The 15528-nt window shown below is 34.7% G+C and overlaps 2 protein-coding genes and 1 long non-coding RNA gene across 3 annotated transcripts; 2 read left to right on the forward strand and 1 right to left on the reverse strand.

The window, feature by feature from the left end:
- Positions 1–571: 571 nt before the first annotated feature.
- LOC125057125 (beta-1,3-glucan-binding protein-like) lies at positions 572–10178 on the reverse strand. Its single transcript, XM_047660606.1, has 9 exons — positions 10028–10178; positions 9062–9292; positions 6757–6923; positions 5635–5786; positions 4382–4545; positions 3398–3522; positions 2359–2476; positions 1587–1732; positions 572–805 (listed from the first exon to the last, which is right to left on the reverse strand). Exons 1-9 carry the CDS (start codon positions 10167–10169, stop codon positions 608–610), a joined length of 1443 nt encoding a protein of 480 aa, XP_047516562.1. The 5' UTR covers positions 10170–10178; the 3' UTR covers positions 572–607.
- Positions 10179–10717: 539 nt separating this feature from the next.
- LOC125057129 lies at positions 10718–13020 on the forward strand. The gene is made up of 3 exons (XR_007118168.1): positions 10718–10955; positions 11711–11809; positions 12511–13020. It is a non-coding gene; the product is annotated as an uncharacterized LOC125057129 (long non-coding RNA).
- A 471-nt stretch (positions 13021–13491) lies between these two features.
- LOC125057127 lies at positions 13492–15098 on the forward strand. Its single transcript, XM_047660608.1, has 3 exons — positions 13492–13846; positions 14220–14315; positions 14764–15098. The coding sequence occupies exons 1-3, from the start codon at positions 13691–13693 to the stop codon at positions 15076–15078; spliced, it is 567 nt and encodes a 188-aa protein (XP_047516564.1). The 5' UTR covers positions 13492–13690; the 3' UTR covers positions 15079–15098.
- The last annotated feature ends 430 nt before the right edge of the window (positions 15099–15528 follow it).

Below are 15528 nucleotides of genomic sequence, written 5' to 3' on the forward strand. Positions count from 1 at the left end.
GTTTTAGACCGGGAGATAGTGACACAAAATAGTGGGTCATTTGTACCAGTATGGCGGTTCTTCAGGGGTCTTATTACGCAATAAAAAAAAAGAAAAATTATATTAATTGTACCGGCGGCCAAATCGCGTCGGCGTTAGTCGAACTCGTCCGATTAATTAGGGTGTCAAACGATTTTTTCCACAAATTTCTAGTATTTTCCGATAGCCCATAAAAAAATAAGAGGCGGCAGTGTCAAATGACCCACTATTTTGCGGCACTATCTCCCGGTCTATTTAATGTGATGTGGATTTTCTATAGCTAGGAAAAAAACTTTGAAATCGATTCTGTAGATATTGCGAACAAGCAGAGAAATTCTGTTGCAATTCTTAAAAAGTCGGTAACGCACTTGCGAACCTGCTGTGAGAGTGTCCTGTATCGGTATCACTTAACATCAGGTGAGCCTCCTGCCCGTTTGCTCTTTAAAAAGTGCAATCTGAAATGCAAGTACTGTTCTATGTGGACAAAGTCGAAAGTTGAATAAGAATTATTGTATAATAAATATATGTTTTAAAATTATAATAAAAAAATATAAGCTATATAAATATTTTTATTAAAAACCGACTAGCATTAAATCGCCCGGATTCGGACGTAATCAACAATCAAAGGTTGTGTCCAAGTATTCCACCATGCCTCAATATCCTGCCAAAAGTTCAAGGATGCCTTCCTCCCCGGATTTCTCCAGGGTTTCGGACGAGAACCTGATGTATAGGACCCATCTGGAAATTCACTGATGCCACCAGCTGCGACACCGAGAGTCAAGTAAAACTGAAAAATAACCGTTGATTTGAACTAACCCAATAACCCAATCTAAAACTGACTAAGATTCTAAAGACTTTAAATTTGCTAAAAGTTATATGTTAGACATAAAAATCTTATTTTGGTGCAAATTTAGGACTCAAATAAAATATCTTCAATGCGACTTATTTTCATCTCTCTCACTGGTGTAAAGCATTAGCTGAGATAAATATATAATATACTAGCGGCCCGTACCGGCTTTTCACGGGTGGACATTTATTTTTTAAACATATTTTGCAGATATTGATATGTTCTTTAATGTGGAACATTTTTTGTTCTATCATCAATAGTTTTCGCAACGCATTTTATAGGCATTTTTTACACCTTGGCTAACAGTATTGTAGTGTTAGTAGGGATCTGTATTTTTTCTTAAAAATGATATCAATGAATCAGTGATAATATAGCATTCAAATGGTGAAAGAATTTTCAAATCGGTCCAGTACTTTTTGAGCCAATTCGTTACAAACATACTTACTAATCTTTCCTCTTTATAATATTAGTATCTTTATATATATATAATTCTTCTTTGAGTGTGTATGTCACTGAACTTCTCTCAAACGACTGGACCGATTTTAATGAAATTTTTTGTGTGTGTTCAAGGGGATCTGGGAATGGTTTAGATTCACAAATCAGCCCGGCAGGTGGCGCTGCAGTCGGTACTTTCATACTTTAATATCCTAATAGCTTGACGTCTGTGGGGTCCACTAGTAGTTATATATAGTTAGTTAATTATATAAAGTAAACTGCGTACATAATCATCGAATGGTGCCATGTTAGAACCGGTCGCAAGTAAGTCCCTAGGTAATGGGCAGTCGCGTCCCAACAGCCCCTGAAAGCCAGTTGCTGAAGGTTCTATGCGGGCCCATTCAATGCCATCGACTGCTAGTGTTATACGGCCTGAAAGTAAGGTAAGAAAACGGTTAATTCAATGAAAATTTCAGTTAAATTCATAATTCTTCTTCTTTTTAGTTTATTTATTGAGATAGATTTATAACTTATAACTTAAAAGTTCTTTTTACGCATTTAAACAAATCTTTACATATAATTAAGTACTTAATACTTAAATGGATCGGTAACAATAAAATGATTTTAATCCAATTATCTTTATCTATCAAAGAAAGCAATAAACTAAAATTCGTTGAGGAACACTTAGTGTAGTGTAACTATACACTTATAAAAACTTATGATACACAATATACACTGAGGAACAAAGTAATTGATTTGAATGTAACGTATTCACATAAAAATATGATAAAGACTTACAATTTTAATTTTACTGTAGGTATTAAAGCATGATTTTCTTAGAAAATTTTATTCCGTCTCAAAAATTCTACTGTCTATATATGCAATAAGAACTGTATATGTGTTAGTGGTAGACCTTGTATATCATGGTTGGAAAGAAGACTGTATATCTATGACTGATGTCTCTCTATCAGTAGTAGTCGTAGAAATACAGCGCCGTAACTAAATTAATTATTTTTAGTGTCTCAATTCTATTAGTTATGAGAAAGAATTTTGTTTACCTGGTTCCCACCTGGCACTGTACGTATGAAAATCATTAGACCACGGTTCGGCTGCACTCCTTTTTCGAAGAAGGTGGCCTCGACAATCAAAATCCATTATAGGGCCACCATACAACACCTATTGCAGAAATATTATATAATTTACAAGCGTTAAAATTGGATGGAAACACCTAATTAAGTTAAAAATTTACGAATGAATTATACATTATATAAGTATCTTATACCCGCGCTATACTTATAAGCGAGATATTATTATATAGAAAACGTATTTTGGCTCAGTCTCCCGATCAAGTATTTAGGGCAATAGGTTAAATTAAAGCGTAACATTTACACCTGCCCTGCGATTCTGTAACTCACTTTTCGAATTCACACAGCGGATTTCGCATCGGCGGTCGCTCTCAAATCAGTCGTGAAGCAGTCATTTTATGATTTGGCATTCTGATAAACAATAAACTACAAGCTCCAACCTTTTCAGCTAATAAGTCTACATTAGCTTAGATTAATTATAACGTTAGATCAGTGTCACTATTAAGTTACAGTGTACCGTTTCAGGCGGTTTTGTTATGATAATAGTTTTAAAAATCGTATCTCTTCCGATTAGACTAGCAGCTTAATCAGCTGATGCGCGCGAATTTGGAAAAATTATCCAACCTTTCAAAAGGACTATCCACTACTCGGATTGGGTTCTTTAGGGAATTTGTATTATGTTGAGTGGTCTTCATTTTTAAAGAACTACACTTCAAATGTGAACTGAACGTTATAGTGACCAGTTTGATTCGGCCATAGAGCCTCTTAATCGGCTTCTTCCTAAATTGTATGCTACTTCATTATAGTTCTTGCAATATCCTGATGACATTGGTATCGTGTAAAAATCAACCAACATTGAAGTTATCGTTATCGCTATTAGAGTTACAGAAAACCGGGGTAATATGACTTTTCTGGACTATATTTTACTGCATTCATTTTCGTTTGTTTTGGTCGAAGTGTTTCCCTATCATTCCAGCCTAATTCCTTTCTTGTTATCAAGTACAAAACCTACCTTATTACTAAGATCTTCAGCACCAAGGTTCAATTCATTGTTGCCTCTCGCTCCAGCGATTCTAATCAGTCCGGAGGCGTAATTCATAAATCCATATTTATTCATTAACGGCTCTAATCCAATGTCTGAAAATTGACATACACATAACATTTATTATAAACACACAAAATAATAATAATCAAAAAAGAAAAATAACAAAAAATTATGAAAAGTAAAAAAAGGAATAATGTACATTTTAAGTGTGCAATGTGTGCTATGGCTGTAATTGGCCCTGGCTCAGCATTATGTGGAGCAGACTGTTCCACAGCGCTGGTCATTCTGCCAGAGACCACAGCAGTTAGTTTATATTTTATCAACTTCATTTATATTGTATCAATTTGTAGTTTTGAAGACTCTTGGGTGGTTGTTTTTTATTACTTGTCATCTCTTACTTTTGAACTTATGTTGAAATTTTCAGTGAAATTTACATATATTTAATTTAGTGTCGCACATATCTTGTGCACGGAACTAAACTCTAAGACATTTTGAAAACATATTTTTAACCCATAGAAACCATGAGGCTTAAGGTCTACACTTCAGCCAACTCTGCAGGACACTACTCTCGTTTTTCTCAAAGCAGCTGAGTTTCATCAGCGGATGTTAATACGAAATTCCACCCATATCACCTCAACGTCCGCCGTTCCACAACTGAGCGTTTTTCAAGGCAGTTTTTGCCACGCACCAGCACTATGTAGAACCAGTTGCCCGTTGAAGTATTTCCGAACCAATTCGACATAGAGTCCTTCAAGAAAAGAGCGTACCAATTCTTAAAAAGCCGGCAACGAACATGCGAGCCCTCTGGCCTTGAGAGTGTCCATGAGCTGCGGTATCACTTAACATCAGGTGAGCCTCCTGCCCGTTTGCCCTAAGAAGAAAGCTTGCCTTAAAAGAAGCTAAATCAAGAGCAAAACAGTTGGTACTAGGTACTATTATTACTATGTATACCTGGATATAACCAATCTCCTTTTGGTAACTTGGCTCTGACTTCAACCACTCCATACTTAAAGGCCAACTTGGTAGTCAGCCTTCCGGTTACAACAGGTGGTAGAATACTCGCGCCCCAGGCACTGACACTGCATTTTGATGAATACGTGGTTCTACTTGTGCATCTAAAATAAAAAAAAATCCTTGTACTTAATTTATTGTTTTTGATTAGGTAAGTGAGTTTTTTCTGGGTCTTCTCGGTAGCAATTTCCACTACTTTTCTTTCGAAAACTAAATATATAAAGTTAAAAGTTTGCGTTCGTTTTTTTTTTAATCTTTTTGTGCTTATCAGCCCTTAAATATTCCTTTGCCGGGTTCAAACCTAGGAAATGCCAGTCATATAGGAAGTTACCAAAATAAGATTGCCTGTAAATAATCTCTTATAAGCGAAGTATATCCCAACCAATTCGACTCAGGATCAAAAAAAGAGGGTACCAATTTTTAAAAGACTGGCAACGCACTTGTGAGCTCTCTGGCAATGCAAATGTCCATGGGCGGCAGTATCACTTAACATCAGGTAAGCCTTCTGCCCGTTTGCCTCCTGTTACTTAAAAAAAAGACTGTTTAATTCAATCTTTAAGTTTATTACCGAGTTATATAGGTCGGTTATCGAAAGCTGGCGCGTTCACAGTACTCACACTAATGCAATTTCACTATACAGTATGTTTAAAAATATGACTTTTTTGCCAAGCTATATATTTTAGTCTACTCTGGTTTTAGTAAGGTTGGGTGGGTTGTAAATAAATAAAAATGTGTCAAATACATATAAATATTATGTGCATACGAGGGTGGATCCAAAAGTTATTAAACTGTTTTTATTAAGATGCTTAAAATAATTAAAAACATTGTGCACATTTCACGAGATTGCCCTGGTAATGTTCGAAAAAAGATCATTATGTACAGTAAAGATCAACATCAACAGTAGCAAAAGAAAAACAATAACTGTCTCTTTCATACTCATAAGCTTGACCGAGCGCGAGAGAGACGGACAGTCTTTTCATGATGTATTTGTGATTGTATTTCAGTTTGACATCACGTCTCGCGCTTATTCACAGACACTACACAAGCACAAAGTGTATATGTGTTGAAGCCGCCAGCTTTAGATAACATACCTATACCGATTTATTGTTTTCATGTGGTCAACGAAGCGATAATAAATAAATAAAACAACTAATCTAAGAAGTTTTAAAACTAAAATTACATAATCAACTTACCCACTAGTGAGATCCAGGGTACCAGATAAAATTGAGGTATTAGAAAATCCTGCCAGATCCTGTTGGAGCTGGGGAGCGATTCTTAAGTAACCATTATCAACGGCAACCGTTTGACTTTTTGGAGGTCGTTGATAGGACACAAAAGGATAGTCCTGAAAAATATTAAAATAATTTTGAAATGAAATAGATTTTGTAGTTAGCTAAGCCTTTCAATTATTTGTCTTTGATGTCTTTTCTACCTTTATTTTACATTTTCACTTCCCTAAAAATCTTGGATCAAATTAAAATTAGCTAGAATTATATACACATATAATATATCGCAGGCTACAAAAGCAATAACTAACCTTAAAATATATTATTAAAAGGGGGACTCCTTAAGGCAAGGTTCCAAAGATACTGGAAGCGTTCCCCCTTTGAATAGCTAGACTAAATTTTTGCTATTTTCTTAAAAAGCTTTATAGCGCTAGGAGCACATGGACCAAGGGTCTCGACACCGAATGGGACAAAATCATATTCGGAGCCTAGACCCCTGCAGGCTGGGGAAATTATATCGTAGGCTTTACAGGCAGTACTTGGTATTGGTATTTTGCTTTGATGATTAGATTCCATTTGAAACATATTTTTTCTATCTCTTCTGTTGGTTTAGTTTATATCGAAGAATAGCGCATAGGCTCATGTACTTGGGGAAACGCTTGAATTCCGTTTAATAATAGTTAACTCTAATAATATATTATTCATTATCGTGAGAGCCTGAACTATGACCCCAGCCTTGCGATTCTGTAACTCACTTTTCTAACTCTCACAGCGGTTTCCGCAGCAGCGGTCGCGCTCAAATCAGAACTTCCCTCCTTATCATAACAGCAGTCATTTTATGATTTGGCATTCTGATAAGGAGGGAGCTTGTAGTTTATTGTTTATCAGAATGCAAAGTCGTAAAATGACTGCTTAACGACTGATTTGAGCACGACCGCTGCTGCGAAAACCGCTGTGAGAGTTCGAAAAGTGAGTGACAGAATCGCAACGCTGTAAGTCAAAACCGCTTACGCTTCTGACGTACTCAGAATCTTTCTAAACAATCACCTGAAATTGTTTTTTAATTACTCTTGAAGTCTCAAAACTTACTGGTTGGTCTGGTATGTACTGCTCTATGTACCAGAGATCCTGAAGTCGGTCGAAATTATCCTCAAAAATAACTTGGCCGGCACATACTTTGCCGCCTGCAATCTCTGTCACAGTTGACTTACAGTCTGGTGATGAGGGCTTTGTGGGGGATGATGGATCAACCAGTTCTGAAAATTATGAAACCTTACCGAGGTATTATCAAAGGAACAAACAACTGGAATCTTATCGAGTTCGATATCATTACATTCGTTTATTGTGAGTGTGATACAATCTGTACTGTAGGTGATATCGTTTCCTAGATAACGACCTTAAGCCATTTAGAAAATTTGAATTACATCTGATGAGCTATTTAAAATGTTTATTTGTTTTTACTAAAAAAAATGCAATGAATAGTTCCTATTGACAATTTTTACAAGAGACGTTGCCGTTTTGTTTGAAAATATTGTATATTTATATATTTTGTATTGTTTTAATTAAAAGGAGTTCCATTCGTTTTGGTTACACACACACAATTAAATATTCATACACTTCTGGACATCTAAGTAGTAAACAATCGTATCCTATTAATCGTAATTTGTTATTATTTCGACATAAGTAAACATAACGATAATAATTTACGTCCTGGTCGTAGGTATTCTTTGGGGTTAAATATAATGATCACCATAAAATGCTTTGATACCCTTAGTTCTTTTACCAAAAATATATACTTAACACCAGATAAATAACGTCTAAAATTACAATAGTACTAGCTATTTTAGTCACGACTGCACTTCAAATTGTATTCGAACACCAAATGTAGTAAATGATCACCAAATCTTAGCGAGCAAATTAATGCGCTATTTCTGCCTAAATAAACCACTATGATTGACATAAAATGTAGGCTTATTACCAAATGAAGCATTATGATGCCATATTAAGTTATGTCTGCGGCTTACGATCCTCTCCCACCACACTGGGACATCTCGTTGGATTGGCGATTCGGCTTAAGCACGTCCAGCCACCTTCAGAGGCCAGAGCTATTCCGATTGGCATGAAGCGCAAAAGAGGACGACCAGCCAAAGCTAAGAAAGCATTAATTGTGCAGTGAATTAATACAGAAGACTGATTCTTCTTAAGATTTTTTAAATGCTTATTATTAGTTTAGTTTTAAGATCTTTGAACTGTTTATTATTAGTTTTAAGAGGACTATCTTTTTAATGATTGTTTCAATAATTAAAAAAGGGATTATTGAAATTGTAAGAGTTTTATTTTTTATTTTAGGTATAGCATTTGGTTGTAAACGAAACGCTCAAGATAATTTTTTTTTGTAGTGGTTAATCAATTTGGAGACAAAAAGGTTAGGAGTAAATTTACTTTACTGTGTTTGGCAAAATATTTTTTTTGCCGAGGGTAATTTACTTTAATCGGATAACGAGATTTTATTTTTTTGCATTTCATTTTAAATTAAAATATGGTTAATAATTTGGTTTTCATTAACTATTTTTGGGCTAACAATGAGTTTTTTGGAGCCAGTTTGCTTAAATAGGATAGCGAGATGTTAAAACTTAGGTTGTAATTTTACATTAAAATGCGGGTTTAATTTTGGTAATCATTTACTATTTTTGTCTGTTATATGTTACTATACCTGGTGGTAAGTTAAACATAAGCCGTATTCTTTTAAGCCTACCGAACTCGCACTCCAATGCGCTGTGTTGCCGTTTTTGACTGTATGAATGAAATTGCAAAGGTGTTAAATTTAGCAACCAATTTTATCTCAATTTGTTCCTGTCATAATATAGGGTCTTTAGTTAATCACATTTTCCCTTTACTATTACGAAACTATGCATATTACACCTAAACCCTTTGCACTATTAAAAAATGTGCTATAACGTTTTTTCTACGTTGTTTATACGTGCATATGATCCATAAGGCTGAATTTAGTCTCACGCTCACCGTCAGCGCTCATAGATCAGCGCGTAGTTCGTCAGCGCTGATGCTCAGCGTGGTTCGTTTTAGTATCGTACTGACCGCCTTACTCGACCTGTATCCACTTCGCCATTTGCCATGACTGTATACGCTGACGACATCCGTTTGACACTACAACGCTCACTGAAAGCAGAGGCGCTCTAAAGATCGTCAGACCTGACAGCCCAGCGCAGCCCTCGGCGCTGACCACCGTGCGTGCTGATAGCTACGCGTCATTCAAAAACGCTTCCTAGAAGTTCATATATCTCGACCATCAGCGCCGACGGTGCGCGTGCGGTCGGCGTGACACTAAATTCAGCCTAACATGGAAGAAAGCGACTAAAGAAAGTAATATTCTTACCAGTAACTGTGAAGGTGAGGTTGTCGGTGACATAGCCCTTTCTCTCCCGCGTAACAAACACATAGTAATTGATTACATCACCAGGCTTAAGAGATATGTTTAGGTCCTCAAACACCCAAGCCCCATTCGTGGGCTTGATGACCTCACCAGAAATTTGGCCCACATCATTTACGTTAATATTCCTATTCACATTCCCTTGGAACACGAATTGGTTGAGCTTTTTCTCTGGATCTGTAAATTAAATTAGAGATTATTCACCAGCTCAACCGAATTCCTTTCACATAGATTCCTTGGTAAGTTGAATATGGAATACAGGAATGATTTTACAATTTGAACCAGCAGTTCCAGAGTTACCAGCTTCCAGACTCTCCAGCATGAGAATATTTAAACGGTAGATTGGTATAGCTTTTGTTTACATCATGTTCTTAGAAAATACGGGGAGCTTGGCGTTTGAAGCGAGTTTTGTGCAGAAAAAATATTTACCAACTATGCGTATTTGTTTGTAGTTATTTATGACAATTAATTAGCCGATAATTAAAACAAATACACCACATTTGCTGCATATAGAGATCGTGAAAGAAATAGCTGAATTTGAATGTCTGAGTAAAATTAGGATAAATGCCTATTAGAATCTTCTCCTTGTTGATTTGTAACGGCTCTTTTTAATTTAAAAATATCCGTTATTTAATAGCAAAATATATTGTCTGACTTGAACTTACGTAAAAGAAGTACTTATTATAATTTAAATTATTTAATAACAATTTATTGTACATTTTCTCATTAATATGAAATTTTAATATTATTATTTAGATTATACTGCTGAAGTTTGTTTTTACTGAGAACGGGTTATAGGCCATAAACGGATCGAACAGATCCGAATTTATCTTTGGAAACGCTGGTACAAATAATTTTATATATTTAAAATTTCAATATTTTAGCAAGCGAAAAAAAACTTTTCAAACACACCTTGTATAGACACGCGAACACCTTTCGGTCTGAAAGCCTGTATCGTGACATCTGGTGATGACTGCGCGTGCGCACTTAGTATGAAGAATAAAATGGCAACACGACCGACCGGTTTGATAGACATTTTAGTACTCAGGGTCATGAGTTCATCGCATGATTAAACCGCAAACTCCCAACGACGGGTGAATCCCTGTAAAATTAGTAATACGCTTCTTGCGATAGATATATTACTTTTTGTTACTTAAGATTGTGAACGAGTTCTGTTGAATTTTCGTATTAATATGTAACATATAATAACTATAGTACTAATAATGACTTACGAGTATACTAAACATATAAATATACTGACGGACTAATAAACTGCATCAAACTTCAGGATTACTTGGAAATGATTTTTTTAATAAGTATGCAAACTCTTTATAAATTATATAAATATAAAGAGACTGGCCCTTAATCTTAAAAAAAAAGCAATATTTAAAAATAGAACTGAAGTAAAACAAATGAATATAGCCCGGAAAAGAATATAATGAATGATTCTAAGCAAGCTATTATCTAACATCATCATAGCTAGATCTATTAAAAAGTTCAAAATACATATAGTAATATTAAGAGTAAAGATTTACCGTATTTTAATTATATAAATTGTTTATTTCGCATACATCGACTTGTTCTGATATATAATATTCAATTAAAATTGTGAATATTATTTGGTCGTATAATATTGATGTGTTATGACATGTTCACGTTATCAATTCGCACTAAGATGGCATTCGTAAACTTGATTTTATTCAACATTTTCCTTGTGAGTGTGAATTGTGAATTGCCGAGAATAAATGGACTAAAATTGTCGTTTATGGAACCTATTGGCGTGTATGTTGAATGGAATATTGTGCCATACAGATCTATGCCTTTGATAAAAGGGTACAAGGTGAGAATCCGCAAATTTTTCTAATATTTAAATGTTCTATTAAGTTGCTCTAATTATGTATAATAATGGTACAACTATTCCAAAATTTATTAATACTCACAATTTACAAAGCACCTTATAAAACGCAAACTTGGCTCCATATGGAGTACTGGTTTCGCCTCTGGGTGGGAGCTCCCCAGTTCCAGCTCCTTCCGCATGACCAAAGAGCGATTCGAATCGTCGACGACCAGTCACTTTCCTGGCGGCTTGATCCCTTGGTGTTGCGTAGAGATGGGGGGGTCTCTCTGCATCTTCTAGCGCATTTACCATGGAGTGTTCAGAGGAGTCTTTCGGAGACCAGCTGCAAAGTTTCATCATCGGACGTCAAGGCAGAATACAAATACCACCGTACCACCTCGACGTCCGTCGTTGCACAACTGAGCGTTTCTGCCGCGCACCACTACTAGGTGAAACCATCTGCCCACTGAAGTATAACCGAACCAATTCGACTTAGGTTAATTCAAGAAAAGAGTGTTCCAATTCTTAAAAGGCCTGCAACGCATTTGTGAGGCTTTTGGCTTTAATCACTTAACATCAGATGAGCCTCCTGCCCCCTGTTCTATATCAAAAACTCCTTTACGATATTTTTGAACTGATATATTTATAATGTGGAACCAACTGCCCAGTTCCACATAGTGTCTTAATCAACAGGCTCAGTTGTGGCTGACCTGTAAATACTGTATATTTGATTGTTATGATTACTTCTATATTTTTAGGTGAAGCTATGGTCGATTGAAGAAGATACGACAAGAAATTTTAAATTGCTAAATGGAGATCAATACCCAGGATTACAGAGGAACGATGTCGCTCAAGAGGTATTGAAAAGTACAATCAGTAGGATATTTCAATATTTTTAACTAAAATCTAATTATAAATTATTTTTAACTGTGATGTCCTAAAATCCTACTGAAACATAGTTCTCACTAAGCTGGGATGTTTTATTTGTCTAAAAACTGACTTTAAAAAAGAGAAACAGTCAAAGTCAAAATCATTTATTCATAAAGATAACACAATGTACATTTATGAACGTCAAAAAGAAATATGAATTAAATGCTTCTAACATTTACTGCCAGTTCTGAAATCAAAGACGTAGAATGGAAGAGAAGAACTGGCAATAAACTCTCCGCCACTCTCTCTCTATTTTTTTTAAAGTTAGTATTCGATACTGTTGGATTTAGATAATATTTGAGTTACTATGTATCTTTAATAAAATTATAGCAGATGATAGATAGAACCAATTAATCAGTATATTCAGTAGAACAGTCTAAGTTTCATCAAAAATCTGTTGAGTGGTTTTTGAGGTGGATGCCTATTTTTCTTTTCTTTAGTTTAATATGAATGACGTGTGTATAGTCTTAGGGTTTATATAGACTACCACCTTTGTGGCTTGCTGGTAATCACAGGGCGGTCACTCGGAAATCTGACGTTCGAATGCTAAACAATAATTGTTTCTTACTTGCTTAAAAAATTACAAATAAACCCGACAAAATGTATCAATGAGTTATGCCTTTTTCAGCCCTTCAGCATTGAACACATATCCAAAAATAATGTTAGTGTAATAACAAATTCCAACGGATATTATAACATGGCAAGACTATTTATGAGTATAGACAATTTGTATGAAATAAGAGTCAATACTTTCAATGCGACAGCTGAAGGACCAATGACAGATCCTATTCGGGTGAAAATCGTAAAATCGGTGACCGAATATACCATGTCACCAAAGGTAGTGAAACCACGACCAATTTATAAAGTATTGGGTTTGAGAAGAATCGATTCATGTGGTGTTTCAATCATTACGAACTCGAGTGACGGAGAGCCTTTTATTCATAATTCTTATTTGTAAATAATATCTATCGATGATATAATTTTTTTTTTAATTTTTGACTTATTTTACTACCATCCAGTTAATAAGCTTGGACTCTTGAGCCCCGCATATTATCTTGCCCCAAAGTATTTTCGGCTCTCTTTTCCTCTGCAACTGTAGTTTTATGTTGCACCAAATAAAATATATTTTAATAACAAATATGCCTTTTATTTTATTTATAAAACAAGATAATTACCTCATTGGGCAGGGTTCAATTACGGTTCGATTAGTGACTATCCAATTCAATAAAATCTAATATATAAAATTCTCGTGTCGGCAGGACCGATTCTTATGAAATTTTTAATGCATATTCTGTAAGTCTGAGAATCGGCTACTGTCTATCTTTCAAACCCCTAAGTGATAATGGGTGTCCACCCCAACAATTTTTTTTATTTTTTAGAAAAAAAAATTGTTTTATGATATAGCATACAAAAATACATGCAACCCATAATTTTCACTCCTCTACGATCAACCCGTATATTTTATTATTGTAGATAGTTATTTTTATTCAACAAAAAAAATGTTCATAGAAATAATATACATCTATGGCAAAACAAACGTTTGCCGTAAACGTAATATAATTAGAATTATCAGTCTCTTTGTACGTAGTAGTATGGGCAACGTTAAATTATTGTTCTAGCAATTCGAAAATGGATATCATTGCTGTGTCTTTATATAGACACCACGGAATTCACTAAATTAAATTATTAATATACACATTAATATATGTCCTGATTATATACAAACGTCATTAGCCATTTAATTTTGCTTAACGCTTTACGAAAACGGTTCATTATTTGCGGTCTCTAGTGCACGATAAACGTCTACTATGAAGATTTATTTTTTGTTTATTCTCGAAGTTGCCTTATCTCAGGTTATAGACAAGCCAACTCACGTGAGAGTGTCGCTATATGAACCCGAGGGGTTGTTTGTTCAGTGGAGAGTTGTAGGAAATCACCAAGGAAATCCAATTGTTGGTTACAAGGTATGTGTTATTCATTGTAGTCTAGCGAAGTTCAGTATAGTACGTACAAGATAGTTTCTGGTGTTGTTAATGTTACAATAACTCAAATTTTTAAAGAAATATATATTGACTTGAGTCACGCTTTAGAACACAGGGTCGACTTAATTTAAATAAATAATCAAGGAGTTTTTTAATGTAAGAATAAATTATTTAAAATATATATTATCTTGTTTGTTAAATTTCCAAGTGGCTCTGGACTCATAAGGACAAAACATTAATAGTGATTTGAGGTTTATAGTACGTTTAAGAATAAGCAGTAAATATTAAAAACGGTAATATATTTAACGATCTCTAAGGAACATGAAAATAATGAATATTTTTTTTATATTTTTAGATAAGAGTATGGAAAATTGAGGAAGACCTACATGGTTCCTATACATTATTAAATGGGGAACAACTTGCTATAATTTCGGATGAAAGATCTGTTGAGGTATTTGCTTATCAGTATTCCTACAGCTTCTTATTATACAATATATAAACAATTACATTATACACATAAGCCAGAAATGGAATACACATTCAAACATAAACACAAAACACAGTTAACAATTTTTACCTTCTTATACAAGAAAAAAAATATAATAAATTATAAGATGCATTGATCATCATAATAATATGTCCAATATAAATGAAAAATAACAAAGCCATTCTATATAATAAAGGATACCAGATTTTTTAAATAAAAAGCATTTTTTAGGTCGATTAAATATATCTATTTGCTGATAAGTTGTATTATAATCTGAAGGTATATGATACATGATTGAGTTACTTAAATAGTTTGTATTAGACCAAGGAATTTAAGATAGTTGCGTTTGCCTTATATGAAGAAGGGGTGTGAAATAGTAAAAGCAAAAATTGACAATAAATTTTAATTTCAGCCTTATAATATTGAAGTTCCGAAGCATCCACCACGAGAATATACCACTCCTAACATCGATATACAAAATGACTTAAGCATCAAAATAACTGATGGAATAAAATACAATACACTATATGAAGTACGTGTTCTTGCATACAGGAAGGATCTCGATGGACCAATGTCGCAGCCCATTAGAGTGAAAATAGTAAAGGGAGAAGGTTATACAGTGCTAGCTCAAAAGACATCTCCAAATACCTGTGCGATCTCAAGTATTAGTGAAACGACACCTGAAAATGATGTACAATATTATTCCATTGAAACTGTTAATTTATAAATTAAGAAAGTTAAGCTTTGCGTATTTTTCATTATTCAAATGCCTTAAGTGAATTGAAAATAATTAAATGAATCACCCCCAATATATGTAACACTACATAGACAATCTATATTAATAAAATAAATCAGTGGCGCTACAACCTCTTTAGGTCTGAGCCTCAGATTTCTGAATCTGTTTCATGATCCTTTTTAAATCTAATAGGCAACTAGGTGATCAGCCTCCAGTGCCTGACACACGCCGTCGACTTTTTGGGTCTAAGACATGTCGGTTTCCTCTCGATGTTTTCCTTCACCGTTCGAGCTAATGCTAAATGCGCACATAGTAAGAAAGTCCTTTAATGCACAGCCGGGGCTCGAACCTACGACCTCAGGGATGAGAGTCGCACCCTGAAACCGACAACACTACTCATATACAATCTATATAACACTACAGGAAAATGGCTAACATAAA

This window comes from Pieris napi, chromosome 16 (assembly GCF_905475465.1).
Source record: "Pieris napi chromosome 16, ilPieNapi1.2, whole genome shotgun sequence".
Classification (NCBI taxonomy): Eukaryota; Metazoa; Arthropoda; class Insecta; order Lepidoptera; family Pieridae; genus Pieris; species Pieris napi.